General features: G+C 44.1%; 1 protein-coding gene across 1 annotated transcript in view; it reads right to left on the reverse strand.

Annotated features, from left to right (window-relative positions):
• OSCP1 (organic solute carrier partner 1) overlaps positions 1-19,695 on the reverse strand; it is a 50,994-nt gene that overhangs the window by 9,734 nt on the left and 21,565 nt on the right. Inside the window, exons 3-6 of the mRNA XM_073615628.1 lie at positions 19,270-19,437; positions 18,625-18,705; positions 15,398-15,501; positions 349-477 (exon numbers count right to left, since the gene is read on the reverse strand). Of these exons, the coding sequence (XP_073471729.1) occupies positions 349-477; positions 15,398-15,501; positions 18,625-18,705; positions 19,270-19,437 (482 nt within the window). The remainder of the gene's footprint in view (positions 1-348; positions 478-15,397; positions 15,502-18,624; positions 18,706-19,269; positions 19,438-19,695) is intronic.

Genomic DNA, 19,695 nt, shown 5'->3' on the forward strand with positions numbered 1-19,695 from the left:
GGCCATGTTGGAACGCATGGCGCATGCGCAGTAAGCATTTTTGGCTCAAAACGTCTGATGGGTAGTGGTATTCTGACAGGACACCGGGCAATTCATTTAGAAAACACGCTGAAGGTCTACTGTAAACATTACTTGCAGTATGCAGGTGCTTGCAGTATATATTGTACATCCAGTAGACAGGGCTCTCCTACAGAGATTATTATTTTTTGGATGTAACACTGTGCAACCCAGAGTCAACACTACCCTACAACTAATCAGATATGTTTGGGTATATGATGAAGTGGTAAGATCTTGACTTTACGTTTTTCACCCACAAGAATAATTAGACACACTATATACAACACTCACATATTGGTCCCCAGCTTTACCACTCGGTCACCAAAAAGATCATAAGAGCCTTCTCGAAGAGGGCTGACATAATTCCCACCATTCTGGAACTCCACTCTCTTCACCTCTTCTCCTTTGAGGCTGAAAATCCTAAAAAGGAAGAGAAAATAGCTTTATAAAAACACATTACAAACCATTTTAACTGCACAATATACCACTTCATGGGCTCATCATTTTATTCCATACAACTTTATTGTAAAATATTAGATTTATAATTTAAAGAAGAATTCCAGACATGGTATATTTTATATATTTCCACCATTAAGGGGCATTTGACAGGTATGGTATATACATAGTTACATTGGTCCAAGCTGAACATTGAACATACCATACCTGTCTAATGCTCCTCAACATTGGAAATTACTAAAGTAGACACCGCTACTCAAGTGATCTTCACTTGCCTCCGTGTTCCATGTTGAGCAGCTGACCTGATGCATTGTGAACACAGTAGGTTGCCCACTCAACATAAGCGCTATTTGGAGAATGCTTTGCATTGTTTGAATGAATGCAAATGGTTCTCTGACTGGACAAGGTGTGGAGCGTGATGTCATTGCCCTGCCTCTCCACCTCGTCCAATCAGAGAATGCTTTGCATTCATTTAGAAAATGTAAAGCATTCTCTGAATGGCATAGGTGGCAAGAAGTTGACCTCCTGCATTCAGAATGCGGCCAGCCCCTCAGCACAGGATGCGGAAGCAAGTGTGAGTAACGGTGTCTACTTCAGTGATTTCCAGCTTCCAGAGGCATGGGTCAGATATGGTATATACAGTCACACTGGAGCAATGTAACTATGTATAAAAATTATACCATACCTGGAATTCTTTAACAGTTATGATTCATTTCTAAAGAAGTTAGTATAATATTTACTGTACCCATAAAAACAAATGTTTTCATTAATCTCTGTGAATCTATTTTTAAAGAAGCTTAGTTTGTTCTTCTAGAATACTCCTATTGACTTTTTGTATAACTTCAGCAAATATTGTACAAGTATAATAAAATGCATAAAACATGGAGGAAAGGAAAAAAGGAAGTGTTACTTATAGCAGTTCAAATGTTAGCTTTTATTCTACTAACCAGCACTGAACAACATGCTTTCCTTTGGTTAATCTTTTTCATCAACAAGAACGGTAAAAAAAAAAAAAAAAAAAAAAAAAAAAAAAAAAAAAAAATCACAAATATTGTGTTCACACTTGTCTGCCCTTGCGCATTGCATTAAGGCACACACGTTAACATGCGTTGTGTTAACCACTTGCTTACTAAGTAGGGATGGGCCGAACACCCCTCGGTTCGGTTTGCACCAGAACATACCGAACAGGCAAAAAATTCGGCAGAACACAAAAACACCATTAAAGTCTATGGGATAACAACATGAATAACCAAAAGTGCTAATTTTAAAGGCTTATATGCAAGTTATTGTCATAAAAAGTGTTTGGGGACCCGGGTCCTGCGCCAGGGGACATGTATCAATGCAAAAAAAAGTTTTAAAAAAACGTCCGTTTTTTCGGGAGCAGTGATTTTAATAATGCTTAAAGTGAAACAATAAAAGTGAAATATTCCTTTAAATTTCATACCTGGGGGGTGTCTATAGTATGCCTGTAAAGTGGTGCATGTTTCCCGTGTTTAGAACAGTCCCTGCACAAAATGACATTTCTAAAGGAAAAAAGTAATTTAAAAGTACTCGCGGCTATAATGAATTGTCGTCTCGGCAATACAGATAAAAGTCATTGAAAAAAAAAAACGGCATGGGATCCCCCCAGTCCATTACCAGGCCCTTTGGGTCTGGTATGAATATTAAAAAGGAGAACCCCGCATCAAAATGAAAAAAAAAAAAAAAAAAAAGGGCGTGGGGGTCCCCCCAAAAATCCATACCAGACCCTTATCCGAGCATGCAACCTGGCAGGCCGCAGGAAAAGAAGGGGGGACGAGAGAGTGCCCCCCATGAACCGTACCAGGCCACATGCCCTCAACATGGGGAGGGTGCTTTGGGGTAGCCCCCCAAAGCACCTTGTCCCCATGTTGATGGGGACATTGCCTCATCCCCACAACCCTTGCCCGGTGGTTGTGGGGGTCTGCAGGCGGGGGGGGGGCTTATCGGAATCTGGAAGCCCCCTTTAACAAGGGGACCCCCAGATCTCGGCCTCCCCCCGTGTGAAATGGTAACGGGGTTATGTAAACGGGTGGCCCCGCTCCCCCTGACGCCCCGGGAAAGCCATGAGGAAGTCCCTGTGCGTCAGAGGGGGCGGGGTCACCCGGGAACGTCACCGTGTGGCCCCGCCCCCAGTTATGCAAGAACTGTCAAAGCGAAGACGCGTCATACGGCAGATGCCTCCCATGGAGGCGGATTGGTCGTGGCTTTTTTTTTTCTTTTTCGGTCCGTCGGAGGAGCGAGAGAAGAAGATGAATAGACTTCGTTTTTCATGTTTATTTTTTAATAAAAGACTTGTCCCAAAGTGTGTCTTTTCTTTAACATTTTGACACTCTTTTGTGAAATGGTAGGGGTACATTTGTACCCCGTTACTATTTCACACGGGGGGGGGGGGGGGGGCGGGATCTGGGGGTCCCCTTGTTAAAGAGGGCTTCCAGATTCCGATAAGCCCCCCCGCCCGCGGACCCCCACAACCACCGGGCAAGGGTTGTGGGGATGAGGCTCTTGTCCCCATCAACATGGGGACAAGGTGCTTTGGGGGGCTACCCCAAAGCACCCTCCCCATGTTGAGGGCAAGTGGCCTGGTACGGTTCAGGAGGGGCTGGGGGCAACTCTCTTGCCCCCCTCCCCTCTTTTCCTGCGGCCTGCCAGGTTGCGTGCTCGGATAAGGGTCTGGTATGGATTTTTGGGGGGACCCCCATGCCATTTTTTTTTTTTAAATTTTGGCGCGGGGTTCCCCTTAATATCCATAGCAGACCTGAAGGGCTTGGTATGGAATTTGGGGGGACCCCCCACGCAATTTTTTTTTTTAATTTTGGTTCAGGGTTCCCCCTTAACCACTTACCAACCCAGCCAATTTTGACACTTTGCTCCTACATGTAAAAATCATCATTTTTTTGCTAGAAAATTACATAGAACCCCCAAACATTATATATGTTTTTTTAGCAGAGACCCTAGAGAATACAATGGCGGTCATTGCAACTTTTTATCTCGCATGGTATTTGCGCAGCAATTTTTCAAACACTTTTTTTGGGAAAAAAAAACAGTTTCATGCTTTAAAAAAAAAAACAAAACAGTAAAGTTAGCCCAATTTTTTTACATAATGTGAAAGATGAAGTTGCGCCGAGTAAATAGAAACCTAACATGTCACGCTTCAAAACTGCACACACTCGTGGAATGGCGCCAAACTTCGGTACTTAACCCTTTCATGACTAAGCCTATTTTTGAAATTTGGTGTTTACAAGTTAAAATCCGTATTTTTTGCTAGAAAATTACTTAGAACCCCCAAACATTATATATATTTTTTTAGCAGAGAATCTAGAGAATAAAATGGCGATTGTTGCAATATTTTTTATCACACAGTATTTGTGCAGCGGTGTTTTAAACGCAAATTTTTGGAAAAGTGATTTTCATGAATTTTAAAAAATCCAAACAGTAAAGTTACCCCAATTTTTTTGTATAATGTGAAAGATGATGTTACGCCGAGTAAATAGATACCAAACATGTCACCCTTTATAATTGCACGCACTCGTGGAATGGCGACGAACTACGGTACCTATGAATTTCCATAGGCGACGCTTTAAAAATTTTTTACGGTTACCAGGTTTGAGCTACAGAGGAGGTCTAGGGCTAGATTTATTGCTCTCACTCTAACGTTCGCGGCGACACCTCACATCTGTGGTTTTAACACCGTTTTCATATGTGGGTGGGACTTACGTATGCGTTCGCTTCTGCGTGTGAGCACACGGGGACAGGGGCACTTTTAAAAAAAAAAAAAAAAAAAAATTTTTTATTGTTAATTTTACTTAAAAAAAAATGTTAAGTTTGACACTTAAAAAAAAAAAAAAAAAAAATTTGATCACTTTTATTCCTATTACAAGGAATGTAAACATCCCTTGTAATAGGAATATGGCATGACAGGTCCTCTTTACAGTGAGATATGGGGTCAATAAGACCGGGCGTGACGTCATAACATCGCGCCCGGCCTCCGAACGATCATAGAGACTCTGGCGACCATCTGGTCCGCCGGAAATCTCCATGATCGACATCCGGGGCCGGCGGATCCGCTCTCCGATTCACCGTTCGCAGAGGTGAGTCAGAGGAAGCACCGGAGGGCGGCGGGAGGGGGGGGGGGGGGGATGTCCCCTCCCGCTGCCCGTAAGAACGATCAAGCGGCTGACCCACCGCTATGATCATTCTTATGGTGTAGGGAATCGCCGGCTGAAAACGGCAATATCTGAATGATGTCTCTAGTTGCAGGCATCATTCAGATATACCCCCACAAACCCAGGACGTCCATGGACGTCCTACGGTCGGCAAGTGGTTAATATTCATACCAGACCCAAAGGGCCTGGTAATGGACTGGGGGGATCCCATGCCGTTTTTTTTTCAATTACTTTTATCTGTATTGCCAGGACCGACAATTCATTATAGCCGTGAGTACTTTTAAATGACTTTTTTTCCTATAGAAATGTCATTTTGCGGGGGGCGTGGCTTAGCAATGGTCGAGTGAGGAAGCACTTCTGGAGAGCTCCTGGCTATACCCCTCTTTAACCTGTAATCTGATGGTAATTACACAGCGAATACAAGGCATGCTATCGACCAAAAGGTACAGGACACGATCAACCAGCGGTTCCCGGTCCTTAACCCCCCGGAGTGGCATCAAACGCTATTTCAAAGACTCACTGTCGGTCTCACCAGGTGCCATTGCAACGGCACGTGTGCGCCCTAGGACAGAAACAGACACGCTGGACTTACTAGCATCTCCACACACCTCTCCAGCTCAGGACTTTCCGTTAATGATACCAGCAGACATGGCATGATCGTCCCAACGTCCAAGTGGCATCCCAGATGATCTCCGGAGCATACTACAGGCCTTCCCCACTAAGGCTGACATTGAGGCCTTGCCCTCACGATCAGACATGGAGTCCCTTATCTTGAGAGTGGAGGGAGCACATGCTCGGGACATTCAGGAACTGAGAACAGGGATACAAGATCTCACAGAAAGGGTGGACAATGGCGACCTGACGATTTCGTCTCTCACACAGCGGGTCCTGGCCCTGGAACGCCTGCAGGAGTCACAGGTCTCACAGACCATAGACCTACAGCTACACACGGAGGACTTGGAGGACCGTAGCAACTTGCGGCTGCGGGGCATTCCAGAAGCCACAGGATCAGAGGACTTGGCAGTGTCGGTTACAGCTATCTTCCACAAAGTCCTAGGCACCACCCCACCGCAGCTGGAGCTGTACCGGGTACTCAGAACTCTTGGGCCTAGATCGCAAGACCCGGACAGGCCACGGGACGTGCTTTGCAGGATCCACAGGTACACGCAAAAAGAACTCATCCTCCGCAAAGCATGGGAACAAGGAGAAGTGGAGTTCGATGGAGCCATAATTAAAATACTTCCGGACCTATCGAGAGCCACGCTGCAACGGAGAGCCCTACTGAGACCGGCGCTAGAACTGGCCAAGAGACAGGGATGTACGTACCGCTGGGGATACCCCTTGGCGGTAACATTCCGAAATGGAGTATCATCATTCACCTTACGCTCGCCTGCGGACTTGCCAGCCTTCGAGTACCTAGACACAGAACTGATCCAGGTCCCAGACTGGCTGGCTTTCATCCCCAGGATGTCGACCCGCTCGGGACCCAACACCCAAAGGAATCACCAACCTCCACGCCAGCAGAGATCTCGTAGGAGAGCCCATACAGTGTCTGCTGAGGACTCCCGGGAAGCGTGAACATGAAGGACTTCCAAGGATCAGGCATCAGTATATATTTAATTTCATTTTCTTTTATTTATTTCATTTTGTTTTCTCTCTACCCCTGCTCTGTTGACTGAGCCTCACACGCCAATAAGGGTGGTCCTGCAATATCTAGAATACTTCTGTCTCCCTGAAGGATGCTGACCGGGCTACACTTCGGTACGAGCTCCCTCTCCCGCACTTCAACACCACCGAGCGTGCATTGTTTCTCGCTGAGGTGAGCACAGTGTCATCACCCCAAGGGAGCGAAGGCAATCTTTTCTTCTTGCAAGGTCACCAGACACTACACACAAACTAGGAGCTGCAGGTGACGTGGCGTTGAGCCGAAAACACATGCAATTTAGGACTACACTGCACTTCGTCTTCCGAAGAGGGTCATGAACTCGGAAACACGGAGACACACAGGTATAACCGGTCACATGTAGCGGCAGAGAACTCTTTGACTAGCAAACCCACCAGCACCATAGCCATGGGTAATACCAAGCTGGGACTGTGACACCAAAATGCCGGAATCGAAGAAAACACTAATACTTCCAGGGACGAATACTGGTGGGGTACCCACCTACCTCTAGCTCTAATATGACTCCAATACTCGTAATGGAGGTTGCTGGTGAGTGACGGGGGGAGAGGGGGTGTTCCTAAATGGAGTTCACCGGACTCAGATATAGGACAGAACATAGATACTGGAGTGGTATATGCATTTAACTAGCAAGTCTGAGTGTGAGCCATACCCATGTCTATCACTGTTTACGGGTGAGAAGGGAGGGGAGAATATGTAGACACATGGGAGATCATAAGCTTTGAAAGATAACATGTGGTTTTCCCCCCTATCTTAAGCCCTTATGTGGACCCCCCCCTCACCCCCCCTCGGGAACGGGGTATACCTCCGCAGACAGCATAGACCAGTGGGCTCACAAGTTTAAGTTCATGGTTTTAATAACTATGCAGGGATGAAGACTTTATTGTTGTTATTATGCTTTTGCCTGAATCAAGTGTAAATGACTAGAAACAACTTGGTCATGCACACAATGTTTTATTTTATAATTGATCCCTTTTATTTCTTTCACAATATTTCGTACCTTGTTTATATAAAGATTAGCTTCTGCCTTATAATATCTTGCACAATACCCGTCAACATACTTACTGAATCATATACAGTTATATACGGGGATGGAGAGGGGTGGCAGGTAGACTCCTCACTGGTTATTGTTTTACACAACCCCAATTAGGCCAACGCTCAGTTACCAGATTTGTCCTGGTGAGCGTCATAGCACTATTGTGTGTTTCTACTAGAACAACTAACTGTACTTAACTAGTACTTCTTAGACTCTAGCTTCTTCGTTCGTCTCAACTAATCTTTCTATTCTACATCTTCCCTCATCTAATCCCCTCCCTATTATCTTAGTCTTCCCGACCCCCATTCCCTTTTAATCTAGGGAAACATGGAGGCGGTGAATATATTCACATTACATTGCGAGGAAACGAATATCCAGGACACTACACAAGGCACAATTGATCAACGTTTGGCGACTCCTACACCCAACCGAACGGGACTACACTTTATTCCAATCCTTACAAACAATACTCCAGGATTGACTATTTTCTACTCCCCCATGCCCAATTACATGCTCTTCGAGACTCCAAGATAGGTTCAATCACGTGGTCTGATCACGCCCCTGTCCTACTGACCTATGCCCTGACTGACAACCCTACTGACAGACAAAAGACTTGGAGACTGAACGAAAGTCTCATGCAAGATGATGAGGTACTTACAGACGTCAAGAGGGAATTAGATTGCTACTTCCAAACCAACTACACCCCCGATAGTGATCCTGGAATTGTTTGGGAGGCACATAAAGCAGTGATCCGCGGAGTTTTGATAAAGCATGGAGCACGCATTAAACTAATAAGATCGACCCAGATGACAACCCTCCTGCATGATTTACATTTGGCAGAGGCAAGACACAAACATGCACAGACATCGGCGGGGGAAGCGGACATTTTGCTTCTACGCAATAAAATCACTGATCTAATGCAGTTTCGAGCAAAAGCTGCGTTACAAAAATGCAAACGCGTGACGTATGAATCAGGGAATAAATGTGGCAAAGTACTAGCCAAATCACTACGAGAGCAAGTCTTAGCGAACTACATCCCCACATTGTGTCGTCTTCTGGTCAGAAGACTACACTGCCTCAGGCGATAGCAGCTGAATTCAAGGAATTCTATTCCTCCCTTTATAACTTAAAACAGCAACCAGCATCGCATTCACAAATAGAAGACTATATAACTAAATCTGACATGCCTAAACTACCTGCTGAGTTCAGTGAGTTACTAGAAGAACCTATTACCATGGAAGAGATCCAGAAAGCAATTGCATCCATGAAATTAGGGAAAGCTCCGGGACCGGATGGCTTTACGGCCCTATACTACAAAACCTTGTTACCGTCCCTGGGCGAACCCATGCACAAATTCTTTAACTCGCTGGATTCTAGCACTCATTTCCCCAGAGACACATTGACAGCACATATCGCAGCCATACCCAAGGAAGGGAGGGACGCGACGTTGTGTGGGAGCTATAGGCCAATTTCGCTTCTCAATATCGATCTTAAAGTCTTTACTAAAGTACTATCAACTAGACTCCAAACATACCTTCCATCCCTGATCCATCTAGACCAAGTAGGCTTTGTCCCATCTAGAGAAGCCAGAGACAATACAATCAAAGCCCTCAACGTCCTGCATGTAGTCAATCAGAATAAGACCCCCTGCATATTTCTAAGTACGGACGCAGAGAAGGCCTTTGACAGGGTGAACTGGCATTTCATGACTTCAGTTTTAAGACATGTGGGCTTGGGGACTAGGATGCTAAACTGGAGTGCTTCAGTTTACACCAACCTCACAGCAAGAGTTCGGGCAAATGGGAATCTGTCTGCCCCCTTTGAGATCAAGAATGGAACCCGCCAGGGATGCCCGCTATCCCCGCTTCTATTCGCCCTGTCACTGGAACCCTTCCTGCGAACAGTTCGGGCCCATCCAGATATTTCTGGAGTAACCATGGGAGAGACGCAGCAGAAAATCGCGGCTTACGCGGACGATATGCTGTTCACTCTCACAAACCTGACCATCTCTCCCCAACCTTCTCCATGAATTCAATGGGAATATATCTAATCTAAAGATAAATTTTAGCAAATCAGAAGCCATGAGTATTGGGCTCCCACCACGCCTCCTCAACACCTTGCAGGACAGTTTCAAATTTAAATGGACTACTACCGCCCTGAAATATCTAGGAACTTATATTCCCCCCAATTTGTCCCAAATATTTGCCATGAATTTCCCTCCATTATTGTCCACGGTCCGATCCCTATTGAAAACTTGGAGCACAGGGCTACACTCTTGGTTTAGTAGGTGCAATATCCTTAAAATGTGCATTCTGCCGAAGTTTTTATACCTCATACAGGCCCTTCCGATCCAAATACCCGCCCACTACTTTGACCAGACCAACACTTTTTTCCTGGACTTTATATGGGCACATAGACCTAGGATTAACAGACGACAGCTCACATTACCCAAACTATACGGAGGACTAGCAGTTCCAGACCTTCGCAAATACCAACAAGCAACCCACTTGTCCAGACTCATTGACTGGAACCGCCATAGCACCACCAAGCTATGGACCCAATTAGAACAAGCCCAATGTACTGTACCTTTAGATAGAGCTCCCTGGTGTCATGATTTATTACCTAGGAATATGAAGAATCATCCCCTGATAGGAGTTACCACACGAACCTGCTCATCTCTTTTTGCTAGATTACATCTTACATCCCTTAATACCCCACTACGCCCGATTCTGGGTACTCTAGAATTCAACCCAGGATGTACGGATCCAATATTTTGCTCCCTATGTAATGCAGGTTACTCACAAGCATCCCATTACATCACAAATGGACGGTGGCCCTCAATAGAAGAGTTGATGAGACCGGAGGGGCCGTTCCACTTGGATTTCTGGAGAGCTTTACAGCTTAACCATTTCCTCAAGATATTACCCCCTCCTGGAAATTTTGACCGAGCCTTGACTACATATGAAATATACTGTTCAGGAGAGGGTGCTCTCCCTCACACATTGTCAGCCACATATCAACTGTTGATTACACCACCAGAGACTTACCAAATGCCCACCCTCAGGACATGGGAAAGAGATATGCAGTGTAGTTTTACATCACGGCAAAAACAAAACATACTCTACTTTACATTTAAATCCTCCATATGTAGGAAAATGCAGGAAACTAATTATAAATTAGTAACCAGATGGTACAACACCCCAGACAAACTGCGGAAATTTTTCCCATCTTCCTCGGGAATCTGTTGGAGATGCGGAGAGGAGCAGGGCACGATTCTTCATGTTTTTTGGACATGTCGGAGGTTGGAGCAGTTCTGGAAGTCCATACAGCAGACCATACAGAAATTTACGGAACGCCATGTTGTGGCGGACCCTAGTCTCTTCTTGCTGCATGCCTCTACCATGTCCAGAAAGACGTATAAAAAAAAATCCCTGATCCAACATCTCCTAGATGCAGCCAAGGCTTGCATCCCCCTGCTGTGGAAGACCACCAGACCCCCAACTGTGGGTATGTGGTTAAAAAAAGTAGAAGAAGATATAAGGAAGATGGAGGATCTTATCCTCACAGCCCGCAACCAAACTGAACTATACACTAAGACCTGGTCGCAATGGCTTATATACATATTCTCCACTGAGGGTCAAAACCTACTAGCAAGCTCGTGATTGAAGCAGAACGTGGAAGCCTACTGACAGCAGCTTCCTTATGGACATGTATGTACGGAGCAACAGATAGACGCCGCCTCCGTGTTCCCCTCCCTCCCCACCCCACCCGTGTTCCACACCTCTGTCCCCCCCACTCTTTTGATCCTGCTAATTCTCAGACTTCTCTCTCTTTCTCTTGTCTCTACTATTATTCTTCTACAACTACTGATTTGAAAAAAGGAAAATGGCAGGAAGGATGGGGACAAACAGATCTGTTTGAGACCCACTCCAGGGGTGAATATATTGTACAGACTGTAATAACATATATATGACCCTGAAATGGAAAACCATATTGTCATGCTCTCAGTTATGTTGTAAGAGGCTGCGTCCTCGTATCTTTGTTTATGTTTATGCTGACACTCCGGGCCCTTGCCCCTTCCTGCTTTTGAATAAACTTATATTTGAAAAAAAAGAAATGTCATTTTGCTCTTGGACTGTTCTAAACACGGGAAAAATGCGGCACTTTACAGGCAAACTATAGACACCCCCCAGGTACGAAATTTAAAGGAATATTTCACTTTTATTGTTTCTCTTTAAGCATTATTAAAATCACTGCTCCTGAAAAAACGTCCATTTTTAAAACTTTTTTTGCATTGATACAAGTCCCCTGGGGCAGGACCCCGGTCCCCAAACACTTTTTATGACAATAGCTTGCATATAAGCCTTTAAAATGAACACTTGATTTTTCATGTTAATGTCCCATAGACTTTTTAACGGTGTTCCAGCAGCTTTTGAATTTGCCCCGAACACCACATATTGTTCGGTGTTCTGCAGAACATCCGAACAACCAAAGTTCGGCCCGAACTTATGCTCGGGCCGAACCGTTCGCCCATCCCTTTTACTAAGCACTTCTAGCCCCTTCCTGCCCAGGCCAATTTTCAGCGGTCTCACAATTTGAATGACAATTGCGTGGTCATGCAACACTGTACCCATATAACATTTTTATCATAGTTTTCACACAAATAGAGCTTTCTTTTGGTAGTATTTAATCACCACTGGGGTTTTTATTTTTTGCTAAACAAAAAAAAATAAATACGGCAGAAAAATTTTGAAAAACTTTTTTTTATATTTTGTTATAACATTTTCCAAACAGGCAATTTTTCTCCTTCACTGATGTGCGCTGACGAGGCAGCACTTGTGGGCACTGATGAGGCAGCACTGATGGGCACTAATTTGCAGTACATTTGGGTGCTAAGGGGACCCATGTCCTAATCAAAGCCATTACTTTTTTTCCTTCACGCTGACAGCGCAAAGGGGGAAAAAAAAAAACAACGGCATCCATTTATTTCTGTGATCTATGATCAGCCAAGTCTCACGGACTCGGCGATCACAGAGCGCGCCGCAGGGGAAGCACGAGAATGGGAGGACGTTTACGGACGTCCTTCTGGCAATTTAAGCTTGCGCTGTAGCCGTCTCTCGGCTATAGCGTGGGCGGCAATTGGTTAAAGCAGCCCATTCAAATAAATGAGTTGCCAACGCTCCAGTGTGGGCAAAAAATGGACATGCATAATTTTTGGCAACACAGTGCCCCATAACAATGCAGTGTTTTACTCGGAGTTGTAAGTGCTGCAACACCGGTGTGTTGAAGTATGTTATGATGCCATTTAAAATTCCTTAGAACTAAGCATCCGTTGACAGTGTGAACCCATCAAGGTCCAATTCCCACTAGCATGCTGTGTTACATTTGTTGATGCAATGCGGTGTTATTCATTCTGAAAGGCATCCCAACACACCTTCCCAGTGCACCTGTGTTGCTGTGCTGTTGAAAATGCTTCATGCGTGATTTTTTCTGTCTCATTAGGCAGCCTATTCAGTTGGCAGTGCTTCCTTAATGCAACGTACATTAACATGCATGTGTTTAAGGCACCCCATTGGCCCAGGCTGTGTGAATTGGCCCCAATGTGCATGTAAACCCAATACATCAGAATTAGCAGCAGCCTTGTCATCTTGTCGCATGTCCTCCTTTAGTTGGCCACTGGGCTGCCCATCAGGTCTATCAGATAGGCAGCCAAACAACAACTTAAAAAGGAGAACACACACACACACACACACACACACACACACACACACACACACACGGCTGCCAATGCTGCTGCCAATTGTGATGTAGTATTGCCAGCCTGCAACAGGAAGTGCAGTTACTAGTGGGATCTCCAAGTAAGCATCTATACAACAAAATTTGCACAAAAAAAAAAAATATATATATATCACTATTTGTTAAAGAAAACTGCAAACAGTGAGGCACAATGCAACACATTCTGAAAAACAGATTTAGGCCTCGTTCACACCATGGTGCAGAGACGTCAGTTTTTCTGCAAAAAATTGTTCTCTATGTGCTCTGTTCACACCACCACACTGGTATCACATGCAGATTTTTTTCTGTGCAGGAATCTGCAACATGTATGCAGTTTTCTGCATGGGAAAAAACGGACATGACGTCAACATTGGATGTGAACAGGGCACATAATTAACGCGCATGAAAACTGAGTCTCTGAAAGTGAAATCTGAAGTTTTCCCCATTGGTTTTCATGCATGTATGTATGGTGTGAATGGGCCCTTAGAGTTTACATACACTTTAATGAACATCTGTAGGTTAATGGATTCATATATACAGGTGATACTCGAAAAATTAGAATATCATGCAAAAGTTCATTTTTCACTAATGCAACTTAAAAGGTGAAACTAATATATGAGATAGTTCAAGCCATGATTTGTCATAATTGTGATGATTATGGCCTACAGCTCATGAACACCCCAAATCCACAATCTCAGAAAATTAGAATATTGTGAAAAGGTGCAATATTCTAGGCTCAAAGTTTCCCACTCTAAGCTAATTAAGCCATAACACCTGCAAATGGTTCCTAAGCGTTTAAATGGTCTGTCAGTCTGGTTCAGTAGGAATCACAATCATGGGAATGACTGCTGACCTGACAGTTGTGCAGAAAACCATCATTGACACCCTCCATAAGGAGGGAAAGCCTCAAAAAGGTAATTGCAAAAGAAGTTGGATGTTCCCAAAGTGCTTTATCAAAGCTCATTAATAGAAAGTTATGTGGAAGAGAAAAGTGTGGAAGAAAAAGGTGCACAAGCAGCAGGCATGACCACAGCCTAGAGAGGATTGTCAGGAAAAGGCCATTCAAAAGTGTTGGGGACTTTCACAAGAAGTGGACTGAGGCTGGAGTCAGTGCATCAAGAGCCACCATACACAGACGGATCCTGGACATGGGCTTCAAATGTCGTATTCCTCTTGTCAAGTCACTCCAGAACAACAAACAACGTCAGAAGCGTCTTACCTGGGCTAAAGAAAAACAGACCTGGTCTGTTGCTCAGTGGTCCAAAGTCCTCTTTTCTGATGAGAGCAAATTTTGCATCTTATTTGGAAACCAAGGAACCAGAATATGGAGGAAGAATGGAGAGGCACACACTGCAAGATGCTTGAAGTCCAGTGTGAAGTTTCCACAGTCTGTGTCGATTTGGGGAGCCATGTCATCTGCTGGTCCACTGCGCTTCATTAAGTCCAGGGTCAATGCAGCCTTCTACCAGGAGATTTTGGAGCACTTCATGCTTCCTTCCGCAGACAAGCTCTATGGGGATGCTGACTTCATTTTCCAGGACTTTGCACCTGCCCACACTGCCAAAAGCACCAAAACCTGGTTCAATGACCATGGGATTAATGTGCTTGATTGGCCAGCAAACCCATCTGACCTGAACCCCATAGAGATTCTATAGGGCATTGCCAAGAGAAAGGAGAGACATGAGACCGAACAATGCAGAAGAGCTGAAGACCGCTATTGAAGCATCCTGGTCTCCCATAACACCTGATGGCTTCCATGCCACACCGCCTTGAGGGAGTAATTGCTGCAAAAGGGGCTCAAACCAGGTACTGAGTACATATGCATGCTTATACTTTTCGGAGGTCCGATATTGTTCTATGTACAATCCTTGTTTTATTGATTGCATTTAATATTCTAATTTTCTAAGATTGTGGATTTGGGGTTTTCATGAGCTGTAAGTTAATCACCACAATTAGAACACAATTATGACAAATCATGGCTTGAACTATCTTGCTTTGCATGCAATGAGTCTATCTCATATTAGTTTTACCTTTTAAGTTGCACTATTGAAATAAATGAACTTTTGCATGATATTCTAATTTTTCGAGTATCACCTGTATTTGTATAAAAACAGAAAAAAAAAAAGTTTTTTTGGAGCTCATCTTTTTAATACCACCTTTTAATCATGCATCATAAATAAATCCAGCGAAATATCACCATTCACCCACCTTATAAGACCTGGTACTTCAGTCCCCCAAGGAACAGGGCCAGATGTTGGCAGCACAAAACGCCCATTTGAGTTTTGGACTTTGTCTTTTAAGAAAATGGAAACCTAGGGAACAAATCTTAGCCATTTAGCAAAGACGATATAGAATTTTTTAGCAAGTATTAATGAAACTACCAGAAAACCTGTTTTTTCTTAGTCACATGTAAAAGCACAAGGGTACATGTTGCTCAAGTCAAGTCAGATCCTCTCTTTGTTTTCCCCTTGGTATTTTATGGGTTCAAAAAAATGTCAGCTTGAATCTGACTGGTTGCTAAAAGCAACACCGACACCTTAAATATCCAAGGTATATATGAAAACTGTTCTAGGTACCCATTGAAACAATTCTTACTAATCATTCTTTTACTGAAACTGGAAGAAACTGCCTGCCAATCTGCAATAGTTATCAAAACTACTACCAAACCTACAGGTGTCCTTTAGCAATGAACATCAATTAAATTCATAAATATTCATATAGAAACTGTAATGTAGTCAAGGAATTTGAAATTGCATTTTTACAACCCAACTTCTTTGATATTAAAAGCCATTTCAAGCCAGGGAAAGGAAGATGACTTCAACATCCTCTAACAAGATTACTAGAAAGAAAGTCAACTTTATACAGCGCTAGAAATGTAATTTGTATCAGATAACATCTACTGTATATACCATTTAGTTCTAATAAGATCCTTAACCTGATATTTCGAACATACAAGTCGTTATTTATAGATGCACTGTGTACACCTATATTTATATAAAAGTAGAGCTCAAGCCCAAAATGTATTTTCTAGCATTAAAGAAGAACTCCAGATTTTCACAAATTTTGGGCCAGCTTGGCCCAAACAAACTATGTCCCTCACCAACATGTGAGGCTGCTGGATGTGCGGTTTAAACTGTATGTAGTTGCGGCCACATACAGCATACCACACTGTTTTCCGGGTGCGAGCCGAGACTTAATATATTGTACATGGAACACAGGAGAGTCTACAGCAGCGGCGCTCTGTATCCTATCAAATACAAAGCTTCTTCTGACTGGCTGAGAAGGAAGTGTGACATCATCAGCCCGTCTCTCCGACTGACTCAGAGGAAGATTTGTATTCATTGATAGAATACATCACCCCCTCTGAATTGGCCCAAAAGAACTATGTAAATTGTGTAAAAAGCTGGAGCTCTTCTTTAATCCAGCCTTACTTTCCAACTTGCACAGATGTACAGGCTCCTCTTGTGTACTAAAAATGCTTACTCCAGCCTGAGCTCATTTGGCTGGGCTTCTCCTATGGGTCACAGGAGTGCAATTTGTTTTGCACTCCTGTGACCCGTTTTTTAGCAGAGAACGGTCTGAAGTCCGCTCTCCGCTGACGTCACTGAAATCAGTCCAGGCACTGCGTCATCCCGACAATGGAAGTCTGGATCCACCAGCTGCCACCAGCCTCTCGGTGAGCCGCCACAGCTCTGCGCTCCAATGAGCATGAAGGAGCATAGCAGGAGAGCTGCTGATTGACAGTCAGCAGCTTTCCACTCGGGGAGGTGAGAGAGCAGAGCCATTGCGGTGTTCAGTGGCTTGGTTCTCAGTGAAGAGGCGGCGGGGGACAGATGCTGCATCCACCTAAGTATGTTTATGGGATAAAAAAAATCCCATACTTCTCTTTTAAAGCTGCAGGGTCAGATAGGGCCCGTCTCATTTCCTGGCTGGAGGATGTCCATCATCATCTAGCCTGACCCGCTCAGCATCACATGTGGACATGACCCAGGGCAGTCTGCATGCAAATACAGCCTGCCTAGGACTGCCCACTCCTCCAGACTGACACCCACCCATCAAGGCATCTTAATTTTTCAGCAGGGCTGAACGAAAAGAAACCTGACAGCTCAGGAGATGCCAATGTACTAACTATGCGATGATAGTACAGCGATCTCCCCTGCTGGGCTATTGTGTTCGGACGGGGGGGGGGTACAGGAGGGGGTAGGAACGACTGCTGCTGCTCTCCCCCCACTAGAACACTCCAGTCAATGGTGATCGGGAGCCGATCGGCAGACCTTTTTTGGCTTCTGTCAGACCAGCTTCAGAATACACGGGCTGAATGTCGGCTGGTTTCTACTGAACCAGCCGATGCCACCCGACATTTGGCCCTGTCTGTACTAGGCTTAACGCTTCTCAAGAGGCAGCCCACTGCTTGCATCAGGGCTGGGGATTCTTGAGAGGAGTACTGGGGCAAGGTGCTGTGATGTTTTCAGAAAGCTATGCATCTTAAAGCGGTAGTAAATCACAAAGAAAAAAAAAAAAAAAAAAAAAAACACCTGCAAGACAATATCACAAAGTGCTAGTATGCATCGCATACTAGCACATTATGAAATACCTTAGAACGAAGCCCTGCAGCGGCGCCCGATCACTGCTGAGAGAGCTGTCATGTTCCCTTTTTTTTTTTTTGGGATCGCTGGCTCTGGCGATGTGAATAGCCAGAGCCGCGATGTCACTCCCGCGGGAGCCCTCCGTTCTGGCAGGATACGCCAGACCTGCAGAGTGCATACGTCAGCGGTTGCATGCAGGGTCAATATCTCCTAAACCGTGTAGGTTTAAGAGATATTTTTTATCTACAGGTAAGCCTTATTCTAGGCTTACCTGTAGGTAAAAAAAAAATCACCAAGTGAGGTTTACTACCGCTTTAATAAATTAAGATAAAAAAAACCTGTGTGCAGCAGCCCCCTTCAGCCCCTCTAATACTTACCTGAGTCCGTCTATCCAGCAATGTTGCAGGAGTGTCTAAGCTGCCTGGGACTCCCCTTGGCTGAGACAGCAGCATGGTGCGATTGGCTTCCGCTGATGTCAATTAAAATCAGTCAGCCAATCATGAGAGAGAGAGGCCCGGGCCGAGTCATGGCTGTGTTTCTGAATGGAAGCACAAAGCTGTGACTTGTTGAGTGCTCCCCATAGCAAGCTGCTTGCCGTGGGAGCACTCAACAGGAGGGAGGGGCCAGTAGAGCTAAAGAGGGACCCGTGAAGAGAAGGATCTGGGCTGCTCTGTGCAAAACCAACTGCAACAGAGCAGGTATGTATAACATGTTTTTTTTTTTTTTTTTTTTTTGAAACAGAGACTTTACAAGTAGAAGCACATAGATCGGGGCCAAGTATAGGAAATATGTCACTTTATATGAATAAAAATCTACAGGAAAAAAAAAAAAAAAAGGAAGAAATCTCACCCGAATGTGCATATCCTGGAAGAAGATAAGCAAAGTTTGCCTGATCAGTTGAAACTCACCAGCAGGTAGACAGTTGTACATCTATGGGAATAATGACACGTAGAAATGATAAGCAATGCAAATAAAATTTATATCTTCTTAACCAGATGTTTAAAAAGCATGCATATACAACATAAAACATTCTAAACAATAAACTGCTGGCCCAGGGCAATAAGACACAAAGACTAAGGAATGTGGTAAGAGAGTATTAACTATACTAATGTGTTCTCACTGACAGAAGATAGGAATACCACTTGTCCAGTATGTGAGATGTATTCAGAAAGCTTTTTGCATGGTCGTGACATATTGATAACATGGAAGTTGAGACTTTGAAGGAAGTGGTCATACTTTACAACTGACATTTCAAGTCTGCAAAGCATCAGCTCAGCTTCAACAGTCTTTGGTTGCCTCTATGGAGCAATGCAAATACGCCGACACATGTGAATGTGATACAACTTCATAAAATGTCTACATGTCATTACCCACTCTTTCTTCAGGTTTACAAACCCACTTTCATACATTTGGGTCCTCCATCACCATTTTGCTGACTAGACTTACAAAAAACATTTTCCACGCATTGTCTATATTTATAAATCCCCTTCTTACATCAATCAACTGCCGGAAAGTCTCATCCACTTGGTTCAGAATACTCGGAGAATCCCGGATAAATTCTTTGATAGCGTCCATGTGATTAAAGGTAACTAATAAGATATCCTTGGGGCGAGGACACAACAGAACTTGATACTTGAAGGCCATAGTCATCAAGTCATAGAGCTGCAAGAACATATAAAATTTAATGTTAGATGCAATAGAAATCTAAAGTTTAAACATTTTTATTTAAAAAATACACTACACAGCAGCACCAAATGTAAAGGTAAAGTCAATCATGACAACTGTGGAAGTCTACCCTCCAATATGGCTTGAGCATGAATAACAAACTCTAAAAACAATGGGGGTTATTTACAAAAGGCAAATCAACTTTGCACTACAAGTGCAAAATGCACTTGAAATTGCACTTGGAAGTGCAGTCGC

Source organism: Aquarana catesbeiana, linkage group LG02 (genome assembly GCF_042186555.1).
Source record: "Aquarana catesbeiana isolate 2022-GZ linkage group LG02, ASM4218655v1, whole genome shotgun sequence".
NCBI classification, from domain to species: domain Eukaryota; kingdom Metazoa; phylum Chordata; class Amphibia; order Anura; family Ranidae; genus Aquarana; species Aquarana catesbeiana.